This window comes from Pseudophryne corroboree, chromosome 5 (genome assembly GCF_028390025.1).
Source record: "Pseudophryne corroboree isolate aPseCor3 chromosome 5, aPseCor3.hap2, whole genome shotgun sequence".
NCBI lineage: Eukaryota > Metazoa > Chordata > Amphibia > Anura > Myobatrachidae > Pseudophryne > Pseudophryne corroboree.
Genome location: NC_086448.1, coordinates 51,239,526 through 51,264,396, shown reverse-complemented (window position 1 = coordinate 51,264,396; position 24,871 = coordinate 51,239,526). Strand labels below are relative to the sequence as shown.

General features: G+C 49.9%; 1 protein-coding gene across 1 annotated transcript in view; it reads right to left on the bottom strand.

Moving 5' to 3' along the window:
- KCNQ3 (potassium voltage-gated channel subfamily Q member 3) overlaps positions 1 to 24,871 on the bottom strand; it is a 369,444-nt gene that overhangs the window by 119,615 nt on the left and 224,958 nt on the right. The window contains exons 3-6 of the mRNA XM_063921266.1: positions 24,190 to 24,316; positions 11,776 to 11,951; positions 8,194 to 8,346; positions 7,977 to 8,087 (exon numbers count right to left, since the gene is read on the bottom strand). Of these exons, the coding sequence (XP_063777336.1) occupies positions 7,977 to 8,087; positions 8,194 to 8,346; positions 11,776 to 11,951; positions 24,190 to 24,316 (567 nt within the window). The remainder of the gene's footprint in view (positions 1 to 7,976; positions 8,088 to 8,193; positions 8,347 to 11,775; positions 11,952 to 24,189; positions 24,317 to 24,871) is intronic.

The window sequence follows — 24,871 nt, the reverse complement described above, 5'->3', positions numbered from 1 at the left end:
ACCAGGACCCAGTCCTGAATGCCGAATCTGCGGCCCTCGAGAAGATGAGCACTCTGCAGCCACCACAGCAGAGACACCCTGGCCCTCGGGGACAGGGTGATCAGCCGAGGCATCTGAAGATGCGATCCGGACCACTTGTCTAACAGATCCCACTGAAAGATCCTTGCATGGAACCTGCCGAATGGAATTGCCTCGTAAGAAGCTACCATCTTTCCCAGGACTCGCGTGCAGTGATGCACCGACACCTGTTTTGGTTTCAGGAGGTCTCTGACCAGAGATGACAACTCCTTGGCCTTCTCCTCCGGGAGAAACACCTTCTTCTGTTCTGTGTCCAGAATCATACCCAGGAACAGCAGACGCGTCGTAGGAACCAGCTGCGACTTTGGGATATTCAGAATCCAGCCGTGCTGTTGTAGCACTTCCTGAGATAGTGCTACTCCGACCAACAACTGCTCCCTGGACCTCGCCTTTATAAGGAGATCGTCCAAGTACGGGATAATTATAACTCCCTTCTTTCGAAGGAGTATCATCATTTCGGCCATTACTTTGGTAAATACCCTCGGTGCCGTGGACAGACCAAACGGCAACATCTGGAATTGGTAATGGCAGTCCTGTACCACAAAACGGAGGTACACCAGGTGAGGTGGGTAAATGGGGATATGTAGGTAAGCATCCTTGATGTCCAGTGATACCATGTAATCCCCCTCTTCCAGGCTTGCAATAACCGCCCTGAGCGATTCCATTTTGAACTTGAACTTCCTTATATAAGTGTTCAAGGATTTCAAATTTAGAATGGGTCTCACCGAACCGTCTGGTTTCGGTACCACAAACATTGTGGAATAGTAACCCCGTCCCTGTTGAAGGAGGGGAACTTTGATTATCACCTGCTGGAGGTACAGCTTGTGAATTGCCGCCAGTACTACCTCCCTGTCCTGGGGAGTAGCTGGCAAGGCTGATTTGAGGTAACGGCGAGGGGGAGACGTCTCGAACTCCAGCTTGTATCCCTGAGATACCACTTGTAGAACCCAGAGATCCACCTGTGAGCGAACCCACTGGTCGCTGAAGTTCCAGAGACGGGCCCCCACCGCACCTGGCTCCACATGTGGAGCCCCAGCGTCATGCGGTGGACTTAGTGGAAGCAGGGGAGGATTTTTGTTCTTGGCAACTGGCTGTATGGTGCAGCTTTTTCCCTCTACCCCTGCCTCTGGGCAGAAAGGACGCGCCTCTAACCCGCTTGCCTTTCTGAGGCCGAAAGGACTGTACTTGATTATACGGTGCTTTCTTAGGCTGTGAGGGAACCTGAGGTAAAAAAGTCGACTTCCCAGCTGTTGCTGTGGATACGAGGTCCGAAAGACCGTCCCCAAACAATTCCTCACCCTTATAAGGCAAAATTTCCATGTGCCTTTTAGAATCAGCATCACCTGTCCACTGCTGAGTCCATAATACTCTCCGGGCAGAAATGGACATTGCATTAATTCTAGATGCCAGCCGGCAAATGTCCCTCTGTGCATCTCTCATATATAAGACTACATCTTTAATATGCTCTATGGTTAGCAATATAGTGTCCCTGTCAAGGGAATCAATGTTATCAGACAGGGAATCAGACCACGCTGCTGCAGCACTACACATCCATGCTGAAGCAATAGCAGGTCTCAGTATAGTACCTGAGTGTGTATACACAGACTTCAGGATAGCCTCCTGCTTTCTATCTGCAGGCTCCTTTAAGGCGACCGTATCCTGAGAAGGCAGTGCCACCTTTTTTGATAAGCATGTGAGCGCCTTGTCCACCTTAGGGGATGTCTCCCAGCGTAACCTATCCGTTGGCGGGAAAGGGTACGCCATTAGTAACCGCTTAGAAATTACTAGTTTCTTATCTGGGGAACCCCACGCTTCTTCACACAATTCATTTAACTAATCAGATTCGGGAAAAGTCACTGGCTGCTTTTTCTCCCCAAACATAATACCCTTTTTTGTGGTAACCGGGTTAATGTCAGAAATGTGCAACACATTTTTCATTGCCGTAATCATGCATCGGATGGCCCTAGTGGATTGTACATTTGTCTCATCCTCGTCGACACTGGAGTCAGACTCCGTGTCGACATCTGTGTCTGCCATCTGAGGTAGCGGGCGTTTTTGAGCCCCTGACGGCCTCTGAGATGCCTGGGCAGGCGCGGGCTGAGATGCCGGCTGTCCCAAAGCTGCGTCATCGAACCTTTTATGCAAGGAGTTGACACTGTCGGTTAATACTAGAGATGAGCGGATTCGGTTTTACTCGGTTTTACTCGGTTCTCAAAACGACATCTTATTGGCTCACGGATATCACGTGTTTTGGATAGCCAATAAGATTCGTTTTGAGAACCGAGTAAAACCGAGTAAAACCGAATCCGCTCATCTCTAGTTAACTAGGTGCTTCATCGCGCCCTACGGGCGCTCTTCACACCGTCGCAAGGGGCTACGCCCCCTTAACCCTTGCATGCCTTTCTGGGGTTCAATATTTGTGTTATATGGAGTATCACCTACATTCCTTTGTTAGTGGTTAAATATTGCACAATGAAAGGGTGTGCGATGGTGAAGGAGGCGCAGCCCCTTGCAACGGCATGAACAGCACCTGCAGGCCACAATGTACAGAATGTAGCGGGTGCGGGGGGTACTGCGGATGGTGTCTGTAGATGCTGCAGATGGAGGGGGGGTGGAAGTGGGGGTGGGGCCCGGATGGGGAAGGGTTGGGAGGTGCTGCGGGTGGGGGAGGGGCAGAGGAGTGGGGGATGCAGATGGGGGAGGGGTCCGGAGGCACTGCAGGTGGGGGAAGGGCAGGGGTGCCATGGGTGGGGGAGGGGCAGGTGTGGGGATGTTGCAGATGGGTGAAGGGTTCCGGAGGTGCTGTGGGATGGGAAGGGGCGGGAGTGCCACTGGTGGGGTAGGGGTCCGCAGGCGCCATGGGTAGGGGAGGGGCAGGTACGGGTGTTGCGGCAGATGGGGAAGGAGGTCCGGAGGTGCTGCAGGTGGTGGTGGGGCAGGTGCGGGGGTGCCATTGGTGGGGGAGGGGTGGGTGAGGGGGGGACCGCGGATGGAGGAGGGTGTCTGCAGATGCTGCGGGTGGAGGGGGGCAGGTGTGGGGGAGACATATAAGGGGGGTGAATGGTGGAGGGGGCCTGGAGATTGCTGGGGGTGGTGAAGGGGCGGAGGAGTGGGAGCCGCGGGTGGTGTAGGGGGTCTGGAGGCACAGCATGTGGGGGAGGGGTGGAGTGCCGCATGTGGTGGAGGGGAAGGTGCGGAGGTGTGGTGCATTGGGGAGAGGTCTGGAGGTGCTGCGGGTACTGTACCTGCCAAAAAGGTAGTTGGAGGGTATGCAGTAACAGGGCCAGGACAGGGGTGACAGGGTCAGAACAGGGTTGACTGGGCCAGGACAGGGGTGACAGGGTCAGAACAGGGGTGACGGGGCCAGGACAGGGGTGACGGGGCCAGGACATGGGTGACGGGGCCAGGACAGAAATTACAGGGACAGGATAGGGGTGACAGGGTCAGTGTAGGGGCGGCAGGACCAGGACAGGGGTGACAGGGCCAGTATAGGGTTGACAGGGCAAGCACAGGGGTGACAGGGCCAGGATAGGGGTAGCAGGGCCAGCATAAGGGTGACAGGGCCAGGATAAGGGTGAAAGGGCCAGGATAAGGGTGAAAGGGCCAGGATAAGGGTGGCAGGTCAAGGCCAGGGGTGACAGGGACATGACAGAACACAGGGCACGGGAGATATTGGTATTAGGGACAGAACAGTGGTGACAGACAGATGTGTCTTACCGGAGTCACTGCTGCTGGCTGCTGCTGTTCCACTCCAACCTGTTGGCATCTGCTGCTGGTGGAGACTTGGCATGGCTGACTCTCTTAGGCTGTATTACTGCTTCCTCTGCCCGTCCGCATCACTCCCCCCCTCCTCAGTCACACACCGCAGACCTCGCGCAGCTGCCGGGCACTGTGGTAAGGTGAGACTGGGAGTGACTGGTTAGCCCCCAGGAGATGCTGCGGCTGGAGGGAGGAGGGGGTCATAGCATGCACGTGGCGCGGACCTCACGGCTGCTGGGCACTATGGTAAGGGGAGACTGGGAGTGACTGGTTAGCTCCCAGGAGACGCTGATGCTGGAGGGAGGAGGGGGTCAGAGCCTGCAAGCAGCGCGGACTTCTGCAGCGCTACCCACCGGCTAAAGTGTGTGAAGGAGCTGGGCGCAACTCAATGCGGGTGGCAGCGCTGCAGCTAGCGGTGGGGTCGCAGGGGCTGGAGATAACAGAGGAAGTACGGAAAGTGCACAGCGGCCGGTGACCCACAAAACTACAGCTAAGAAGCGTGGAGTGTGCCAGAATGTGACGCTCCTCCCTGCCAGAGAGACCGTGCTGAGTATGCTGATGTGGGGGTCAAGTATGGCATACCCCCTCACACACCCCCATACCTCCCAAATGTCCCAATTTTCGCGGGACAGTCCCATTTTTTGGGGTCTGTCCCGCAGTCCCACCCGCGGGTCGCAGTGTCCTGCGGTGGGGGGGGGGGGGGGGAGCAGTTGGAAAGCTCCTGTACTCGCTGTTCTGCTTAGCAGAGCAGCGGTGAATAGTGGAGACAGAGGGAGAGGGGGCATCAGGGGGTACGGATTAAGGGGGGGTTCCAGCAGCAGAGCCGGATTAAGTGGGGGGCAGGCGGTACGTACCGTTGGCCCCACAGTTTTAGGGGGCCCCCCGGCTCGAGTAGCTCTGTCCCAGCTCAGAAGCTCCCCCGTCCTGCCAGCAACAACGGCAGCATTGTGCTACAGTCAGCACACGCTGCTGCGTATTGGCAGGTCTGTGGTGTTGCAGGGAGGCAGCAGTCTCCATGCTTTCTTCTGCCTGTGCGGGTGTGTAGGGGGAGCGACCACCTCCTCTGGATTTACCTCTAGCTGAGGGGCCAAAATTCCATTTAAAAAAAACAACAACAAAAAACGGAATTTGCATAATGGGCCGTGGCCTCGCGTCCCGCGATTAGGCCACGCCCCCAACCCACAGCATGCACAGCAATGAGATAGGGCTCCCCTGTCTCAAGTACCATGTGCCCCCCGGACTCATAATCAGCCCCTGGGGGCATGCCAGCAGCTCACAGAGCGCTGGGCATGCCCCCTCACTGACGAAAACGGGGGCCCTCCCGTGAAGCCACGCCCCCTTTTCGGTGTGTGTGTGTGTGTGTGTGTGTGTGTGTGTGTGTGTGTGTGTGTGTGTAAGCTGGGAGGTGTGCACCCTGCCTGTGCCATGTCCATACTATCTGCTTCTGCAGCTGCTCCTAGTGTCCTATAGATTTGGCCAGATCTGTGACTCATTTGACTAACTCCGCCCACTGTTGTGACTCCGCCCAGCGTTAGCAAATGAATCACAAGATCACAGATCTGGGCTATTATATAGGAGATACCTTCCACATATCCATCCACTCAGGTGTCGGCCCCGCAGGGGGCGACATCACACTTATCGGCACCTGCTCCGCCTCCACGTAGGCGTCCTCATCAAACATGTCGACACAGCCGTACCGACACACCACACACACACACAGGGAATGCTCTGACTGAGGACAGGACCCCACAAAGTCCTTTGGGGAGACAGAGAGAGAGTATGCCAGCACACACCAGAGCGCTATATAACAGAGGGATATACACTATACACAAAGTGAATTTTCCCCCTATAGCTGCTTATATCACAATTTGCGCCTAATATTATGTGCCCCCCCCCCCCCCTCTCTTTTTTACCCTTTCTGTAGTGTATACTGCAGGGGAGAGCCTGGCGAGCGTCCTTCCAGCTGAGCTGTGAAGAGAAAATGGCGCTGGCTGTGCTGAGGAAGATAGCCCCGCCCCTTCAGCGGCGGGCTTCTCCCGCTCTTTATAACGTTAATGGCGGGGGTTTCTGCACATATACAGTGTTATACACTGTATTATGTGCTATTTTGTGCCAAAAGGTATACTAATTGCAGCCCAGGGCGCCCCCCCCCCCCCCCCCCCCAGCGCCCTGCACCCACCAGTGACCGGAGCGTGTGGTGTGCTGTGGGAGCAATGGCGCACAGCTGCAGTGCTGTGCGCTACCTTATTGAAGACCGGAGTCTTCAGCCGCCGATTTTCTCCGGTTTCTTCCGTCTTCTGGCTCTGCAAGGGGGACGGCGGCGCGGCTCTTGGAACGGACGATCGAGGTCGGGCCCTGTGTTCGATCTCTCTGGAGCTAATGGTGTCCAGTAGCCTAGAAGCACAAGCTAGCTGCAAGCAGGTAGGTTTGCTTCTCTCCCCTAAGTCCCACGTAGCAGTGAGTCTGTTGCCAGCAGATCTCACTGAAAATAAAAAACCTAACAAATACTTTTCTTTATAGTGAACTCAGGAGAGCCCACTAAGTGCATCCAGCTCAGGCCGGCACAGATTCTAACTGAGGTCTGGAGGAGGGGCATAGAGGGAGGAGCCAGTGCACACCAGATGTAGTACCTAATCTTTTCTTTAAAGAAGTGCCCAGTCTCCTGCGGAGCCCGTCTATTCCCCATGGTCCTTACGGAGTACCCAGCATCCACTAGGACGTCAGAGAAATCACACATGGTCAAAATACCAACATTTAAAATACCGACAAGGTCAAAATACCGACATTTAAAATGTCGACAGGTCAAAAAGTAGACATGAGTTTTTCAAGATTTTTTCATTGAAACGGACTTGTTCAGACTTCACCATCCCAGTGGACCTTGAGGGGGAATATATTAGTTTGCCGAGTGCAGAGAGCCATGCGAGGGGATGCGGTACACTTATACGGTGTCCATGTCGACCTATGTCGGCATACACACCAAAACACAACGAAAAACTCGTGCTGACTTTTTGACCTGTCGACATTCTAAACGTCGGAATTTTGACCTTGTCTGTATTTTAAATGTCGGCATTTTGACCTTGTCTGGATTTTGACTGTCGGTCAATTGTTGTCGGTATTTTGACCGTCAGGATTTTGATTGTAGGTATTTCATACTAAGTCCTGCCTAACACATAGGAAACACAGCAGGAAGAACACATGTTCCTGCTGCTGTGTGTAAGCAGGAGGGGAGCGCGGTTATACAGTAGCGCTCTCAAATGCCTAAGTGCTGCGGAGAGGGGGAAAGTTTCAATAATTGATATTAATAAGAGAGACCAAGTCACCAGGTTTGTTCTAAATGGGCTTCTTGATAAAAGTCACATGTAATAAGCAAAAAGATGGCTCCATCGGCCCGTGAGCATAAGAAACTACAAATCCCAGCATGCCCTGGGATATGTAGTTTTAGCATGTCCTATAGTAAAAAAGTGACAAGGAATGCTGGGACGTGTAGTTTCACAGCAGCTGGAGTGCCACACGTTGCCTACCCCTGTAAGTGATTTTATTATTGATTACATATTTAAGTGATATCTGTATCTATTCCATGGGGAAGTGGGCAGATTGTGGAGAAACCACGGGGAATAATATCGACTCTGTATTGACGGGGCAGGGCTAAATGATGCAAACCAGCGTCACTTAGCCCCACCCCTTCCTCTTTGAACCGCAAATCGCTGCATTTTGCTGCTATGGGGGCGGGGCCTAATGACGTGTCCCCAAAGTTGCCTGGAGACTTACAAAATCGATAACTTCTTTTGGTATATAGGCCCTATGTAACTCCAATAGATAAATCATATGGCAAAGCTTTGACAATGGAATTATTTGGATTTTAATTTATAAACAATCTTAGACATGCAACATTATATTTTCATAGACTTAGGGGGAGATGTATCAAGCAGTGGAGAGAGTTGGAGACGTGGAGAATTTGCCTTCCAGCTACTGAATCATTTATCAAGTACATGTTATAAAATGATCGATAGAAGATTATTGGTTGCTATGGGCAACTTATCCACTTGTCCACTTTTTAAATTGCTTGATACACCTCCCCCTATATCTATAAAGCTTGATAACAATGTTAACATTTATAATTGACGAAAAACACTACTCACGGCGGGCAGTGCAAAAAATGAAACGCCAATCAGGGAAAATGTAGCCGCAATCAGTCGTCCTTCCCAGGTCTTCGGAGTCTTGTCCCCATAGCCAATTGTTGCAAGAGTAATCTATGAAAACAATACATATGTAAGCGGAAGCTTCTATCGTGTGTGCTGTTATTATGAGGTTAACATCATTAGGAGTGAGAATAGTTCTTGGCGTTGCTGTACTCACAAGTCCCCACCAGAGGGCATCGGCATACGTTTCAAAATCTTCCATATTCTCCCCTTTCTCATTCAATTCATGGTCGTCTTTCTCCACCAAGTAGACAAGGAATGATGACAGAATCAGTGTCAGGAACCCAATATACCAGGCAGTGATGAGTTCCTAGAAAGAAATATTTAGCATTATCACATGCAGTCATAGGTTGGAGGTTTGGTAATGTGAAGCACTTTAGGTTCATTTAGTTCATGAAGCCCATAGCTGTGGAGGTGCTTATACAGATGGAGCAGCCTTCGATGCAACATTTATCTCACTTTGACCACCAACTGGAGACACTTTGCTCACCAATTGGTGAACCTGTGGCTGCAACTTTTTGCTGTTCAGTTATGGCGGACTTCAGGGCCGGGGCTAGGGTGTTCGGTGCCCCCCTGCAAACTATAAATTTGCGCCCTCCCATACTCTACAAAGGGACAGTGCGTGCCCGCAGCGTGTGCCAAAAAAGGGGTGTGGTCTCACAAGTAAATGGCGTGGGCGACAAAGGAAGTGGGTGGCGGAAAAGCAGAGGGTGACAGCGAGATAGTGGGTAACTGGGGAGGCACTGGGTGACAGAGGCAATAGAGAGGCAGGGGTAACAAGGAGAGGCAGATGGTGACATGGAGATAGTGGGTGACATGGAAGGCAGTGGTAAGATGGAGGCAGTGGGTAACGTGGTCTTTTTATATTCCTCCCTGCTGTGTCCTCTCTCGGCCTGGGGCTCTCAGCAAAACCCACGATGCCCCCTATCGTCAGCAGCGCCCACAACCAACGACACCGGCCCCCCTCCCCCCCTCATTGGCAGCACCCGCAACTAGCAAGAACCCCCCCCCCAATATACCCACAGCACCATAAACTCGCTAACCCCCCCCCCCCCCCCACCAGAATCACATGAAAACCCTTCCCACTAATCACCGCTGCTGTTGTTACTTGTGCTGCTGTGTGAGGGGAAGAGAACGCAGCGCGCGCTTCTCCTGCCGCTCAATGCTCAGTGAAGTCCGGTCTCCGGCAGCGTATATCTCAAATGAGGCGCCAGTTCGTTAGTCAATCAGAGCTTGTGGACCGACAGCCAATCAGGAGCCGTGGCTGCCGGTCCGCGATCTCTGATTTGCTAACGAACAATGGCTCAATTCAGATTCACACCGTCGCCGGAGAACGGACTTCCCTGAGCACTGAGCGGCAGGAGATGCGCGCACTGCGTTCTCCTCCCCTCACACAGCAACGGCTCCAAGCATGGCGGTCGAGCCATTACCGGCTGGCAATTTATTATCAGTACGCAGTACTGCCCCGTTCCGCCATACTTGCAGCACTGCTAATTACTTACCTAAGACGGAAGTCCGTGGTGTTATCTCAGAGAGCCAGTCATTTATGCAGCAGCTGCAGGGGTTAGAGTTCTGCGCTGACAGGACACACTGGCTGCAGGGACAGAATACAGCGGACGCATCGGAGAGGCTGCGGGGGACAAGAACCTGGCTGAAGGGGAGATAGGGCTGTGGGGACAGAATACAGCGGCCACGGGGGACAGATCCCTGGGTAAAGCAGGAAGGCTGTGGGTATGGTTGCAAGAGATATGGGGGAAGAGGACTGCGGGGACTGTGGATGGATGCAGGAGGTCCTGCGGAGAAATGCCAACAGCAGCTGGCACTGGGGAGAGGCAGTGAGGGGCAAAACCCATAAGAGAGGTAGTGCCACAGCGCGGAAATCCTGACTGCCAGTAAAGTCCTTTCCGATCACTGCAGCCTGGGTATGTTGCAGGTGAGGCACGTGACTGGGTGCCCCCACCCCAGAATACGCAACTGCTCGCGCGCACACACATTAACAACACACGCACATTAACACACACACATACACACTTTCTCGCTCATACGCTCTTTCCATCCACTTACCACAGTCTGGCTGGATCTGCAGTAGGTAGCATGGTCCTGTGTAGCCCCGCCCCCTCCATCAGTGTAGCTCCTCCCCTCCACCCATGTAGCCCCACCCCCTTTTTGCTGATTGCTGACACTGTTTGTCACAGGGAAGGGAAGAGGAGGTTCCAAGCTGCCGACGCTGCTGCCCGTCCTACAGTGACAGGCACAGCAGCCGGCAGCAGCAGGGGGGACAGGGTGGGGATGCAGAGCGGGGAGAGCGCCTCTCCATCCTGGCGCCCCCCTGCCTTGCATTCCTTTGCTGAGCGGGTAGCGTCTGGCCTGGCGGGCTTCAACGTGAGAACTTGTGGCTTTTAGATTGCATCTCAGACTTGTTGATAAGTATGAAAAAGTCCTAGTTTAATATATAAATTGCAGGACACCCAGGACACCCTACCAATGACTAATGGTGCATTTAAAGATGTTTATATAAATAGTAAAGACATCATATTTCATGTCACTTTTATGTATAGTGCGGAAACTGGATTTTTGAACTTGCAGATGGGAGTTACAGGTGTTTTTCTCCCTATTTTACTATTTTACTAAGGTTATAAATCTCAATAGAAACATTTTTATGTACCCCAAAATACTACGGACTCTTGTATTTGCTGAAATACACCTGCTCACATTTTTCCATCAGTATTAAACATTGTAAAATGCAACCATCTGACACCACGTAACAGCCTATTACTATGTTATCTGCCACTGTTCTGGGGGTTCAGGATGATTTCTCCACTTTAGACTGTAAGCAGAGCCGGATTATGGGAGGGGCGACAGGGGCTGTCATCCCGGGGCCCCCACACAGCAAAGTAATACAGTGCAGCCCCCCTCTCTGTAGCACCCCTTACCTCCCGTACTTTGCGACCCGGCACCAGGGACAACACCTGCAGGCTGCATACAGCACAGAGTAGAGGGGCTCCCGAGTCCCGTCATTAGGGGCACATGACATATCACATCCGCACCGCTGATGAAGGGACTTAGGAGCTGCCTTGCGGTGTGCTGTGTACAGCCTGAGCAGTGGGATGCGTTGTCCCAGGTGCCGGGTTGCAAAACACGGGAGGTAAGAGGTAGCACGGAGAGGGGGGTGCTGTGTTTGCACTGTGGACATATAGGGAGGGTAAAGGGGGGGTTGTGGACAGGGCAAGCGCAAGGGGTTAATTTATTGGAGGGGACCCCCAAAATGTTGTTGTCCTGGGCCCCCACATGCCTTCATCCAGCCCTGACTGTAAGCTCCCCTAGTGGCGAATGTGAATGATTACATATTCTCTGTACAGCACTGTGTAAAATGATTGATGCTACAGATGGAACCACATTTATCTTGGCTTCTCTGCTGCGCCTAGGTGCACCATGGTTTATTAGCATAAGCCTTTCATCTATTGTTCTCAGCTGCAATACAATACAGAGAGAACAATACAGCAGGGGAGTAAGTCATTACAGCAGGGGATTAAGTCTGACTGGCCAGTCTCAGTTAATCCTTTTAAATGCCAAGATAAAGATGGCTCCATCTGTATATAAATAAATGGTCATTATCAGTAATCAATAACAAGGCATGGGAAAGAAGAATGATCTGGGCCGTTGATACTAAGCGTGCAGCCCCATTCCGCTTCCCCGGTAACCCCCAGCTCCCGGTGTCCATCCTCTGTGCAGCACTGACCTTACTGTGCGAGCAGATCGCCGACCCCAGGAGTTTCCACGTCCCTCCTCTCCTGTCCATCCGCAGCATCCGCAGAATCTGGAGGAAGCGCAAACTCCGGAGCGATGTGGCCAGGACATTCCCCTGATTATTCCCCACGGCCACCACCGGTATGGAGGCGACCAGGACAAAGATATCTGAGATAGAACAAAATGGCAAATGTGACCTGACGAACAGCTCTTCCACCAGTTCCTGATTTCATTATATACAGTATGTTATATATACACTGACGACTACCTGATAGATAATGCATTTCTGCTATATGGATTCTGTCCATTAGGGGGCAATACATACACATCATTTATTAAACCTGTCGTGCGATACATTTTTAAATGTATTATTTATTTATTAACAGTTACTGATATTCCTATGGGTAAATGTGGAGTCAGTGGGGTGCAGGCATGAGTCCGTCTTTGCAGCCAAAATTAGGCATTTGCATATAGCGAGCTGGTATACCCTATGTTCTCATCTGCGCATGGGGAACATTGGGTGACCATGTATTTTTAAGACATATACAGGAGTGTTGAGACAGCCGTGGGGCTCAGGTACTGTGGCCACAATCCTCCCCCCCCCCCACCCCCTTCCAAAAAAAGAAGATTTTAAACCTACCGGTAAATCTTTTTCTCCTAGTCCGTAGAGGATGCTGGGGACTCCGTAAGGACCATGGGTATAGACGAGCTCCGCAGGAGACATGGGCACTAAAAAGAACTTTAGATATGGGTGTGCACTGGCTCCTCCCTCTATGCCCCTCCTCCAGACCTCAGTTAGAGAAACTGTGCCCAGAGGAGACGGACAGTACGAGGAAAGGATTTTCGTTAATCTAAGGGCCAGATTCATACCAGACCACACCATCCACACCGTATAACATGGAATATACGAACCAGTTAACAGCATGAAACCAAACAGCATCAGTCCGAGACTGATCAAAACTGTAACATAACCCTTAAGTAAGCAAAAACTATATACAAGTCTTGCAGATGTAGTCCGCACTGGGACGGGCGCCCAGCATCCTCTACGAACTAGGAGAAAAAGATTTACCGGTAGGTTTAAAATCTTATTTTCTCTTACGTCCTAGAGGATGCTGTGGACTCGGTAAGGATCATGGGGATTATACCAAAGCTCCAAAACGGGCGGGAGAGTGCGGATGACTCTGCAGCACCAATTGAGCAAACATGAGGTCCTCATCAGCAAGGGTATCAAACCTGTAGAACTTCGCAAAGGTGTTTGAACCCGACCAAGTAGCAGCTCGGCACAGCTGTAAAGCCGAGACACCTCGGGCAGCCGCCCAAGAAGAGCCCACCTTCCTAGTGGAATGGGCCTTTACAGAATTTGGTAACGGCAATCCAGCCATAGAATGAGCCTGCTGAATCGTGTTACAGATCCAGCGAGTAATAGTCTGCTTCGACGCAGGAGCGCCAAACCTTGTCAGCTGCATACAGGACAAACAGTGCCTCTGTTTTCCTAACCCGTGCCGTTCTAGCCACATAAATTTTCAATGCCCTGACCACATCAAGGGACTCGGAATCCTCCAAGTCCCGCGTAGTCACAGGTACCACAATAGGTTGGTTCATATGAAAAGAAGAAACCACCTTGGGCAAAAATTGAGGACGAGTCCGCAACTCTGCTCTATCCACATGGAAAATCAGATAGGGGCTTTTGTGAGATAAAGCCGCCAACTCGGACACTCGCCTTGCCGATGCCAAGGCCAACAACATGACCACTTTCCAAGTGAGATATTTTAATTCCACCGTTTTAAGTGGCTCAAACCAGTGAGACTTAAGGAACCTCAACACCACGCTAAGGTCCCAGGGTGCCACTGGAGGTACAAAAGGAGGCTGGATATGCAGCACTCCCTTCACAAAAGTCTGGACTTCTGGGAGGGAAGCCAATTCCTTCTGAAAGAAAATGGATAGGGCCGAAATCTGAACCTTAATGGAGCCTAATTTTAGGCCCAAATTCACTCCCGTTTGTAGGAAGTGAAGGAAACGGCCCAAATGGAATTCTTCCGGAGGAGCATTCCTGGACTCACACCAAGTTACGTACTTTCTCCATATACGGTGATAATGTTTCACTGTCACGTCTTTCCTAGCCTTTAGCAGAGTAGGAATGACCTCATCCGGAATGCCCTTTTCCGCTAGGATCCGGCGTTCAACCGCCATGCCGTCAAACGTAGCCGCGGTAAGTCTTGGAACAGACAGGGCCTCTGCTGTAACAGGTCCTCTCTGAGAGGAAGAGGCCACGGATCTTCTCTGAGCATTTCCTGCAGATCCGGATACCAGGCCCTTCGCGGCCAATCTGGAACAATGAGAATTGCCTGTACTCCTCTTCGTCTTATGATTCTCAATATCTTTGAGATGAGCGGAAGAGGAGGGAACACATAGACCGACTGAAACCCCCATGGTGTCACCAGGGCGTCCATCGCCACTGCCTGAGGGTCCCTCGACCTGGCGCAATACTTCGGTAGTTTCTTGCTGAGGCGTGACGCCATCATGTCTATCTGGGGCAGTCCCCACCGACTTGCAATCTCTGCGAAGATTTCCTGATGAAGTCCCCACTCTCCTGGATGTAGATCGTGTCTGCTGAGGAAGTCTGCTTCCCAGTTGTCCACTCCCGGAATGAAGACTGCTGTCAGGACGCTTACATGATTTTCCGCCCAGCGAAGAATCCTGGTGGCTTCCGCCATTGCCACTCTGCTCTTTGTTCCGCCTTGGCGGTTTACATGCGCCACTGCGGTGATGTTGTCTGACTGGATCAGAACCGGTAGGTCGCGAAGCAAATTTTCCGCTTGTCGAAGGGCATTGTATATGGCCCTCAACTCCAGTACGTTGATGTGAAGACAAGCCTCCTGGCTTGACCAGAGACCCTGGAAGTTTCTTCCCTGTGTGACTGCACCCCAACCTCGGAGGCTCGCGTCCGTGGTTACCAGAACCCAGTCCTGAATGCCGAACCTGCGACCCTCCAGGAGGTGAGCACTTTGCAGCCACCACAGGAGAGATACCCTGGCCCTGGGGGACAGGGTGATCATCTGATGAATCTGTAGATTTGACCCGGACCACTTGTCCAGAAGGTTCCACTGAAAAGTTCTCGCATGGAACCAGCCGAATGGAATGGCCTCGTAAGTCGCCACCATCTTTCCAAGAACTTCAGTGCAGTGATGCACCGTCACCCTCGTTGGCTTCAATAGTTCACTGACCAAAGACATGAGTTCTTGGGCCTTTTCCACCGGAAGATAAACCCTTTTCTGATCTGTATCCAGAATCATGCCTAAGAGTGGGCAAACGAGTCGTTGGAATCAACTGTGACTTCGGGATATTGAGAATCCAGCCGTGCTGTTGCAACACCCTCAGGGAGAGTGATACGCTGTCCAGCAACTGTTCTCTCGATCTCGCTTTTATTAGGAGATCGTCCAAGTACGGGATAATTGTGACACCCTGCTTGCGCAGGAGCACCCTCATTTCCGCCATTACCTTGGTGAAAATCCTCGGGCCGTGGAAAGCCCAAACGGCAACGTCTGAAATTGGTAATGACAATCCTGTACAGCAAATCTCAGGAACGCCTGATGAGGCGGATATATTGGGACATGAAGGTATGCATCCTTTATGTCCAGGGACACCATATAATCCCCCCCTTCCAGGCTGGCGATGACCGCTCTGAGCGACTCCATCTTGAACTTGAACCTTTTTAAGTATTGGTTTAAGGATTTTAAATTCAAAATGAGCCTGACCGAACCGTCCGGTTTCGGGACTACAAACAGGGTTGAGTAATACCCCATCCCCTGCTGCAGCAGGGGGACTTTGACCACCACTTGTTGACGACACAATTTTTGAATAGCTTGTTTTAACACTATCTCCCTCTCTGGGGGAGAAGCCGGCAGGGCCGATTTGAAAAACCGGCGAGGAGGCACCTCTTCGAATTCCAGCTTGTAACCCTGGGAAACAATTTCTATTGCCCAGGGATCCACCTGTGATTGAACCCAGATGTGGCTGAAAAGTCGAAGACGTGCCCCCACTGGGGCGGACTCCCTCAGCGGAGCCCCAGCGTCATGCGGTGGATTTTGTAGAGGCCAGGAGGACTTCTGCTCCTGGGAACTAGCTGTGGCTGGCAGCTTTTTCCCCTTGCCCTTACCTCTGGCAAGAAAGGAAGATCCCCGAACTCTCTTGGATTTATGCGAACGAAAGGACTGCATCTGATAATGTGGCGTTTTCTTAGGCTGTGAGGAAACATAAGGCAAAAAAGTTGATTTACCTGCCGTAGCCGTGGAAACTAGGTCCGTGAGACCTTCCCCAAATAATTCCTCATCCTTGTAAGGTAAAACCTCCATATGCCTCTTCGAGTCGGCATCGCCCGTTCATTGTCGACACTGGAATCAGAATCCGTGTCGGTATCTGAAAGGATATGCCCCTATATTCTTTAACCCTCGATGTGATGGCCTCTCAGACGTCCGTGAGTGTAAACCTTTAGCCACAAGTTACATGCACAACACAAGCAGTAAAGATTCACACTGTTTATTGTTCGTTTAACATAAGTATATAAAAGAAAGGATTTAGGGCGTGTATATCCAAAGTCAATAACTAATTGGACAGAACACAAAAGGGGCTAACATAACATGATTGGCTAGGAACTGCCGCAGTGGAAGGATATGCATATATGGGCAAGTTTGTATTTCAAATAGGGAGGTTGTTCACACGGTATAAAAAAGATAAGAGACAAGGACAGTAGCAAGGAATGTGCTGGAACATTAAGTTCTATAACACAAGCAATTCTATGACATTGAAGCAGAGACGAGCTTTAACCCTTTCAATCCCCTCTTAGAATCATTATTGTTATACTATATGATTCTTGCAAAGCTTACGTCTTTCTGCACACCAATGGCGCAATTTTTAGCCTGAGCGGGAGTTGCAGTAATTGTTGGGCATTTTAAGAAGGGTTAATCGTTGGGTTAATGATGTTCCGTGTTTATCCTTTTCATCTAAGGCTTCAGCGGGCTTATAGCCCCATGGGGTACCTGTGTTCCAGGCAGCCGCGGACCATGAGCTGCAATCATTTCCCCAGTTATGGCCTGTAATGCAAATATAAGGTACCTCGGGGCTTAGGTTGTCTGTGGTGTCAGCGCGGATCTGGTAGTCAACAGACTTTTGGACAGCAGCTAGTTGGGGGAATTGGAAATAATCTAGTATGTAGGTTGCGGTGTATGTGGTGGAAGAGTTATACCATAGTGTCAGTTTCCCTTATTCTGAGTTATATCAACCTCAGTCATTGAGAGGGGAAAATGGGCCAGTAGGGCTATCAAGATAGTCCCCAGGGTAAAGATAGGGGGCAGGTTCTTCATCGTTTTCTGTTCTTCTGTCTTCGCTAGGTGGGAGGTCAGGGCTGTCCGCCCCGGTTCGTACCTCACTGGAATCACTTGCTTCCCTCTCTAGGTCTGGTCTAGGAACCTTTTTTACTCGGGATGCATGGATCCAGGTAGGACTTTCCTCTGTCAGGACTGCTGTTCGGGTAACTGCTACGACTTCCGCCTCTGGGCCATAGGTGAAGTCTCCTGGGCTCTTGCTGCGGGGGAGGATCTTCACCACTACTCTGTCTCCGACCTTAAAAGGGTGTGTTGGTTCCTGTGGATTCAGAGGGTTTTTTACAAGCGACATCATGTTCAATTTCATCAAGTTTGGTTATGAGGGCCCTGACATACTCTTCCCTTATAAATTCTAGATCTCCTTCCTGTATCATCAACGGTTTCTTAGCCCAGGGTGTGGGGAAGGGTCTACCCATTAGTATTTCAAAGGGTTCAAAGGGTGAGTATCCTAGAGTTTTCTGTGGGGTCATTCTGATTTCTGCTAGGACAATGGGAAGGACCTGCTTCCATTTGTGGAAGGTACCTCCTGTGGCCTTCCTTAGTTTGTCTTTGAGGGTCCTATTCATTCTTCCTACGACCCCTGAACTCTGCAGGTGGTACGGGATGTGAAACTTCCACTCCACCTGCAGAGCTTTTACTAAGGCCTGTGTGAGGCTGAGCCTTTATCACTATTTATTTGCAGGGGGCACCCCCATCTAGGGATGCTTTTCTGTGTTAGGATTCTTGCTACTGTCTTGGCATCCTCTGACTTAGTTAGGAATACTTCTGGCCAGCGAGAGAACATATCTACAATGACCAGGGCATATTCTTGTTTACCTGTACCAGGGATATGGGTAAAATCAATTTGTAAGTGTGTAAAAGGGGTGGTGGGGTATTCAAGATGCTGGTGTTTAGCTTTATTAGGGTTGTTAGGGTTGTTCCTGAGGCAAGTGATGCATCTGCTAACATACTGGTCCACAAGTGATTTGGCATTAGTAACATAAAAATCATTGGTTAGTAGGAGGAGTGTTGTGGCTTCACCACGGTGACCAACACCACGGCACTGGGCAACGAGCAAAGGGGCACTGGACTGGGGTATACAGGGTTTCCCCTCTTTGCAGATTAATCCTGATTTAGGATTTTTTCTGCAGAATTGGGTAAGTCCAGTCGGAGAGATCAGTATTAGTCGCAGCAGCTTGAAGTTGAGTGAGCAGATGGACGTTGTCAAGGGAGGGACATGCTCTAGTGAGTGCAATGAGTTCTGCAGCTTGCGCGGACTGATAAGGTATTGGTAGGGTTTCCAACACAGTGTCAGGGAGGGTGACAATGGCATAGCCAGCCTGGTATGTATTGTCATTGGGCCTACTACAGGAGCCGTCAACAAAAACTATGTCTGCGCCTGGTATGGGAACGGGAGACATGTCAAGTCTGGGAGAAGTTTCAGCTTCAATGGAAGCAGCACAGTCATGTAGGTCGGGTGGTTCATCCTCGGGACCTTTCAAGCCTAAAAGGGCATTGAGAATGGGTGCAGGGCCAGAAGAACTAGCAGTGTACTTAATGGTAAGGGTAGGGTTACTCAAAAGGAGTACTTCATATCCACTAAGGCGTTGTGCTGACATGTGCTGTGTGTGCAAGCCTTTAAGTATTGCCAGGACATCATGTGTGGTGTGGAGTACTGTGATGTGGCCTAAAGTGAGGGTAGTGGCCATTTCTGCAACCATTGCACAGGCTGCCAAAGCCCTGAGGCAGGCAGGCATACCTTGCACAGACACTGGCATGACTTTGAAAAAAAAATGCCACGGGGCGCAACTTCCCTCCATGAAACTGTGTGAGCACCCCCGCCATGGTTTTACAATTGTCCCTTGCATATAGATGGAAAGGTAGTACATAATTGGGGAGGCCAAGTGCCGGACTTTTCATCAACATACATTTTAAACTTTCATATGCAGTTAACATTTCTTGTGACCATTGTACAGTTTTAGGTTTGTCCTTCAGTGTGGCTTGTCTCAAAATGTTATCATAATAAGAGCAATCAGAAATCCACTGTCTGCAGTAATTTACCATACCCAGGAAGGACAGTAGTTCCTTCTGGGTAGTTGGGGTGACCAGGCCCAATACAGACTGTATGCGTTGTGGACTGATTTTCCTCTCTCCCTGAGTGAGCACAAAACCCAAGTAATCAACATGCTTTTTACACCATTGCATTTTTATTTTGGACACCTTGTGTCCACATTCACAAAGCCAGTTTAGTAATGAAACACCATCCTCTCGGCAGGCCTCCTCAGTTTGACTACAGAGCAGCAGATCATCTGCATACTGTAGCAGGACTGAACCATGGTGAGGTTGCCAGGGCCCCAATGTGGCCTGGAGACAACAGGTGCGTCAGTAATCTGCACCAGGTAAGTTGTTTACCCTCAAAAGAAAAGGCAAAAAGTAATTGTGTCTGTGAATCTACAGGTATGCTGAAAAAAGGCATTCTTCAAATCAATTACAGAGAAGAACGCAGCATCTGCAGGGATTGCAGAAATTAGTGAGTTTACATCTGGAACAATTGGTGCAATTGGGACAATTAACTGATTGATCGCTCTGAGATCCTGTACAAATCTTATACTGCCATCAGCTTTGGCAACAGGGTTCACAGGAGTACAGTATGGTGATACAATATGTCTGAGAATACCCTGTTGTAAGAATTGCTGTATCATGGGGCGGAGACCTTCTATCTTTTCTGGTGAGAGGGGATACTGCATAGGTCAGAACACAAAACACTGGTTGTTGCACCGCTGTCCACTAAAAAGGGAATTTTACTTCCATTTATAATAAGTGGCAGCAGAGGTGAATCTTTCCAATGACGGGTGAGTTGAATAAAGGCTGGGATACCCTCCTCCGGGTCCCGTCAGTGCGCGGGGTCTTTGGAATCTTCCCTGACTGCGGGGTTGGTTCTGTCTGTCAAAGCGTCTGGAGTTCTGATAGTTATGAGTGGGTGCAGGTTTCTTTACATCAAAACACCCTGCAGCCTCTTTCTCATATAAATGTTTTTCTTTTTAAATCTATCGTACTATCAGAAATCCAGGAAGAGACGTTTTGCTTAACAGAAACTATGACAGAAGGTAGAAGGTTGTTAATGAAGGTGGAAATGAGTAAGCTTTCTGAGTTAAGCAAAGGTAAGCCAGCGTCATCTGTCCAGCAGTCCTTAAACCTTTTCCAAAACTCAGTAACAGACTCCGAAGGTTTCTGTTTACAAGCTACAGCGACAGGCAAAAAAGCACAGGCAAAGGAGCACGGGTTTTAAAGACTTCCTTCATATGTGTATAGCTGCGTCCTTTGCAAGCTTTGCGCAAATAAGATATACAGCCATCGAGGGTAATAGTGGGCTTGGGACAGTGTTTTACTATTATCTAAACTCTGGGTTACTGGTGCGTTAGGGATAGAGCTAGTGGACGCACCCTCCAGCAGTGGAGTTGGAGGCGATCCCATCTGGTGTGAAAGGGTTACTGCTGCCAAGAGATCTGTGTCCTCAAGCGCAGGATACATTGGAATGCAAGGGGGAGGCGAGAGGGATTTCAAAGATTTACAGTTTATCACTTCTTCGCTTCTGTGCTGTTGGGAACTGATATTTTTTTTTTTAATCCTCCATATAGAAAGGGTAATTACTGCCTTCCCGTAGGAATGGGTCCTGTCCTGCTTTCTCTGTCCATCCCGCTAAATTATCCACCCATGGGTTAACTAAGTAATACTCTGAGGTAGAGTTGCGGGCGACATACATCTTGCATGTCTCACCAGGGAGGGGCGGGGGATATGTAGTTTTTTTTTTTTTACTCTGACTAGAGCCCATTGTCAGACAGTAATATAAATCAACAGTACAACTTTAAAAGAAAATATCTAAAATTTACAACACTCTACTTACTATACATGCATCAGCTAACCAGTTAATTAGTCATTGACAATATCACAATATTATCTGTATAGTGAGAACATGAAATCTTTTGACGTGTACGATACTTACCATTCGTACAAGATGTCAGAAAAATACAGCGTTTTAAACAGGAAGCAGGAAAAGTGTTTGAGTAAAGATATCTGGCAGACGAGAACTTACCAGCCATCTGACCAAATATAAGAACTTATCTCACTACAAACATACAAGAATATATAGACGATCAAATCGAGGTATTCTCTACGTTACGTATAGACTCCCAGGTCTATTTTAAGTATCCCAGATACTAACGTCACGTTATGTATAGACTCCCAGGTCTATTTTAAGTATCCCAGATACTAACGTCTTTGGAGAATTGCGCTTGGACCCCTGGTCCCTTCTCAGACGTATCTTTAAGTCCCAGACATTAAAGATGTTTGGTCACGTGTTCCCAGAACACTGACACGGATTCAGCTTCAGTGTATGACCGCAATCCCGTATGGCAAAGACAGACAATAAATTCTCTATCTTACCATTCGAGGACGATCACTGAATCGCGGACGTAGCCCCCACTTGAAAGGATATGCCCCTATATTCTTTAACCCTCGATGTGATGGCCTCTCAGACGTCCGTGAGTGTAAACCTTTAGCCACAAGTTACATGCACAACACAAGCAGTAAAGATTCACACTGTTTATTGTTCGTTTAACATAAGTATATAAAAGAAAGGATTTAGGGCGTGTATATCCAAAGTCAATAACTAATTGGACAGAACACAAAAGGGGCTAACATAACATGATTGGCTAGGAACTGCCGCAGTGGAAGGATATGCATATATGGGCAAGTTTGTATTTCAAATAGGGAGGTTGTTCACACGGTATAAAAAAGATAAGAGACAAGGACAGTAGCAAGGAATGTGCTGGAACATTAAGTTCTATAACACAAGCAATTCTATGACATTGAAGCAGAGACGAGCTTTAACCCTTTCAGTATCCGTGTCTACTATTTGGGATAGTGGGCGCTTTTGAGACCCAGGAGGTCCCTGTGACATAGTGAAGGGCAGGGCTAAACTCCCTGTACCTTCCCTGGACTCAGCTTTGTCCAACCTTTTGTGCAATAAATTCACATTTGCATTTAAAACATTCCACATATCCAACCAGTCAGGTGTCGGCGTTGCCGACGGAGACACCACACTCATTTGCTCCACCTCCTCCATAGAAGAGCCTTCCGCTTCAGACATGCCGACACACGCGTACCGACACACCACACACTCAGGGAATTCTCTATCTGGAGACAGTTCCCCCACAAGGCCCTTTGGAGAGACAGAGAGAGAGTATGCCAGCACACACCCAGCGCCAATAACCCTGGGAAACAAATTACCCAGATAGCGCTTTTTTCAATTATATATATAACACTGCGCCAAATTATGTTCCCCCCCCCTCTTTCAAACCCTCTGTCACCGTGTTCAGCAGGGGAGAGTCCGGGGAGCCAGCTTCTCAGTGTGTGCTGTGGAGAAAATGGCGCTGGTGTGTGCTGAGGATCAAGCCCCGCCCCCTCAGCGGCGGGCTTCGGTCCCGCTCGATTGTTTTGAAAAACTGGCGGGGGCTCTCATATATACCGAGCAAAGCCCATATATATATACTAATATGCCAGAGAAGAGGTTTAATTGCTGCCCAGGGCGCCCCCCCTGCGCCCTGCACCCTTACAGTGCCTCCCGTGTGTGTGTTGTGTGGGAGCAATGGCGCGCAGCGTTACCGCTGCGCGCTTACCTCAGTGAAGATCCGAAGTCTTCTTTCTTCATATACTCACCCGGCTTCTATCTTCCGGCTCTGTGAGGAGGACGGCGGCGCGGCTCTGGGACGAACGGCGAGGGTGAGACCTGCGTTCCGACTCCCTCTGGAGCTAATGGTGTCCAGTAGCCTAAGAAGCAGAGCCTATCATTTAAGTAGGTCTGCTTCTCTCTCCTCAGTCCCACGAAGCAGGGAGCCTGTTGCCAGCAGTGCTCCCTGAAAATAGAAAGCCTAACAAAAGTCTTTTTCAGAGAAACTCAGGAGAGCTCCCCTACAGTGCATCCAGTCTCCTCTGGGCACAGGATCTAACTGAGGTCTGGAGGAGGGGCATAGAGGGAGGAGCCAGTGCACACCCATATCTAAAGTTCTTTTTAGTGCCCATGTCTCCTGTGGAGCCCGTCTATCCCCATGGTCCTTACGGAGTCCCCAGCATCTTCTAGGATGTAAGAGAAAAATATATATATGGAAAACACTATGCAGCCCTTTTTTTATTAACAACTTATATCATACGCAACGAGCAGCTACCATGCAACCCTCACACCCCACCAGAAGAGGCCGGCGCAGGGCATAGGAATCCTGTCCCGCAACTGCCTGCAACAGGACCCGGAAGAACGAGTGCACACTCGCACCGCACAGTCACTGTGTGTGAGGGGCTCCCGTCACTCTGAGGCTGCGCCCACACCACCTACAGCGGCTCACATCCCTGCCGTGCACTAAGTGGTGTATCCTTGGGGCCCCTCTGGTGCCAGGAAGTGGTGCCCTGCGTTGCAATGCAGCTGGCCTGGGCCCCTCCAAGAGGCTTGGGGATGTATAATTAGTACCCACTCCCCCCCCCCTTCCTTGTCTACTTGCCCTGAATGTCAAGGAGGCTCACTCATTTCAGGGAGCTCTCCCAGAATCCCGAGAGTTCTCTTAAATAAAGACGTAGAAAGACATTTAATTGTACTTTTATTCAGGGCCTATAAGAAGATGTAAACTTATAAGCGGCTCTGTACACCGTACACACACTTTGCTGAAAATATATCTCTGATGTGTTTTACCTCTGTCAGTGATAAGTAATGCTAGAAGTTCTGACCTTATCATTTAGAGTTAAACACTCGCCTCATAAATGCCCCAGAGGGACCGTACAAAAATGAGGGCTCAGTGCTGATCAGGAAAGCTTTACTGCAATTGTGGGCTAGGCTAGGGTAGTTTCTTGTACCGGCTCGACATATGGCCCAATATCCACATTTATCTCTGTGCCGCAGTGCGCGTGTCATTGCGGATGACATGCGTGTAGCCCTGAATCTACTCATATATATTTATTAACGGATCTAGTACTGACGTCTTGACAAGTTACCAGCTTACCCAGCATGCATAGTGGTTTCCTTGCAAACTTAAGCCTTCCCCTCCAGCCCTTGTAGCGACAGCAGCAGCCGGAGGCCCAAATTCTTAATACAAATTCTGCACCAAAGATAACCAGGGCAAATCTTTCCTGGAGAAGAAGACAAGAAGAGAGCATGTATTCCTTCAGTGCAAAATACATAGATGCTTACATTGCTGGAGGATTGGGAGGCGTAAAGCGCTTTAGCCAATGGATGCTAAACGCCATGCAGGCTTGCTGTCTTGGGGCAAAGTAAGTGCTTAACAGGATATATTGCAATTCTTAAGGAAAAAAACACCTCACCCGGCTGTAGGAAGTAGGGAGTTTGCATGGTGCAGGACTGTAAAAGACCTTTTATGTGTCTGCCATAAAATCTTTAATTGTTCAGGATAAATGCTAGATAGTGCTGTATTACATATTTCTCACCACTAGATGTCAGTGTTATCCTTTTATTTTCTCACTAACATCTACTGAGTTTTTACTGAGAATAATAATATGAGGTTACCTATTGAATGTCTCATAACTACTCAGGTGTCACCCTAAGCAATCTGTTGCCTGAAGCAGCAACTTCAATGGTGTCCTTTATATATTGGGTATGGAATCCCGGCAGTCAGAATACTGTCGCCAGGATCCCGGCCGCCAGAATGCCGGCAGCGCGACGAGCGT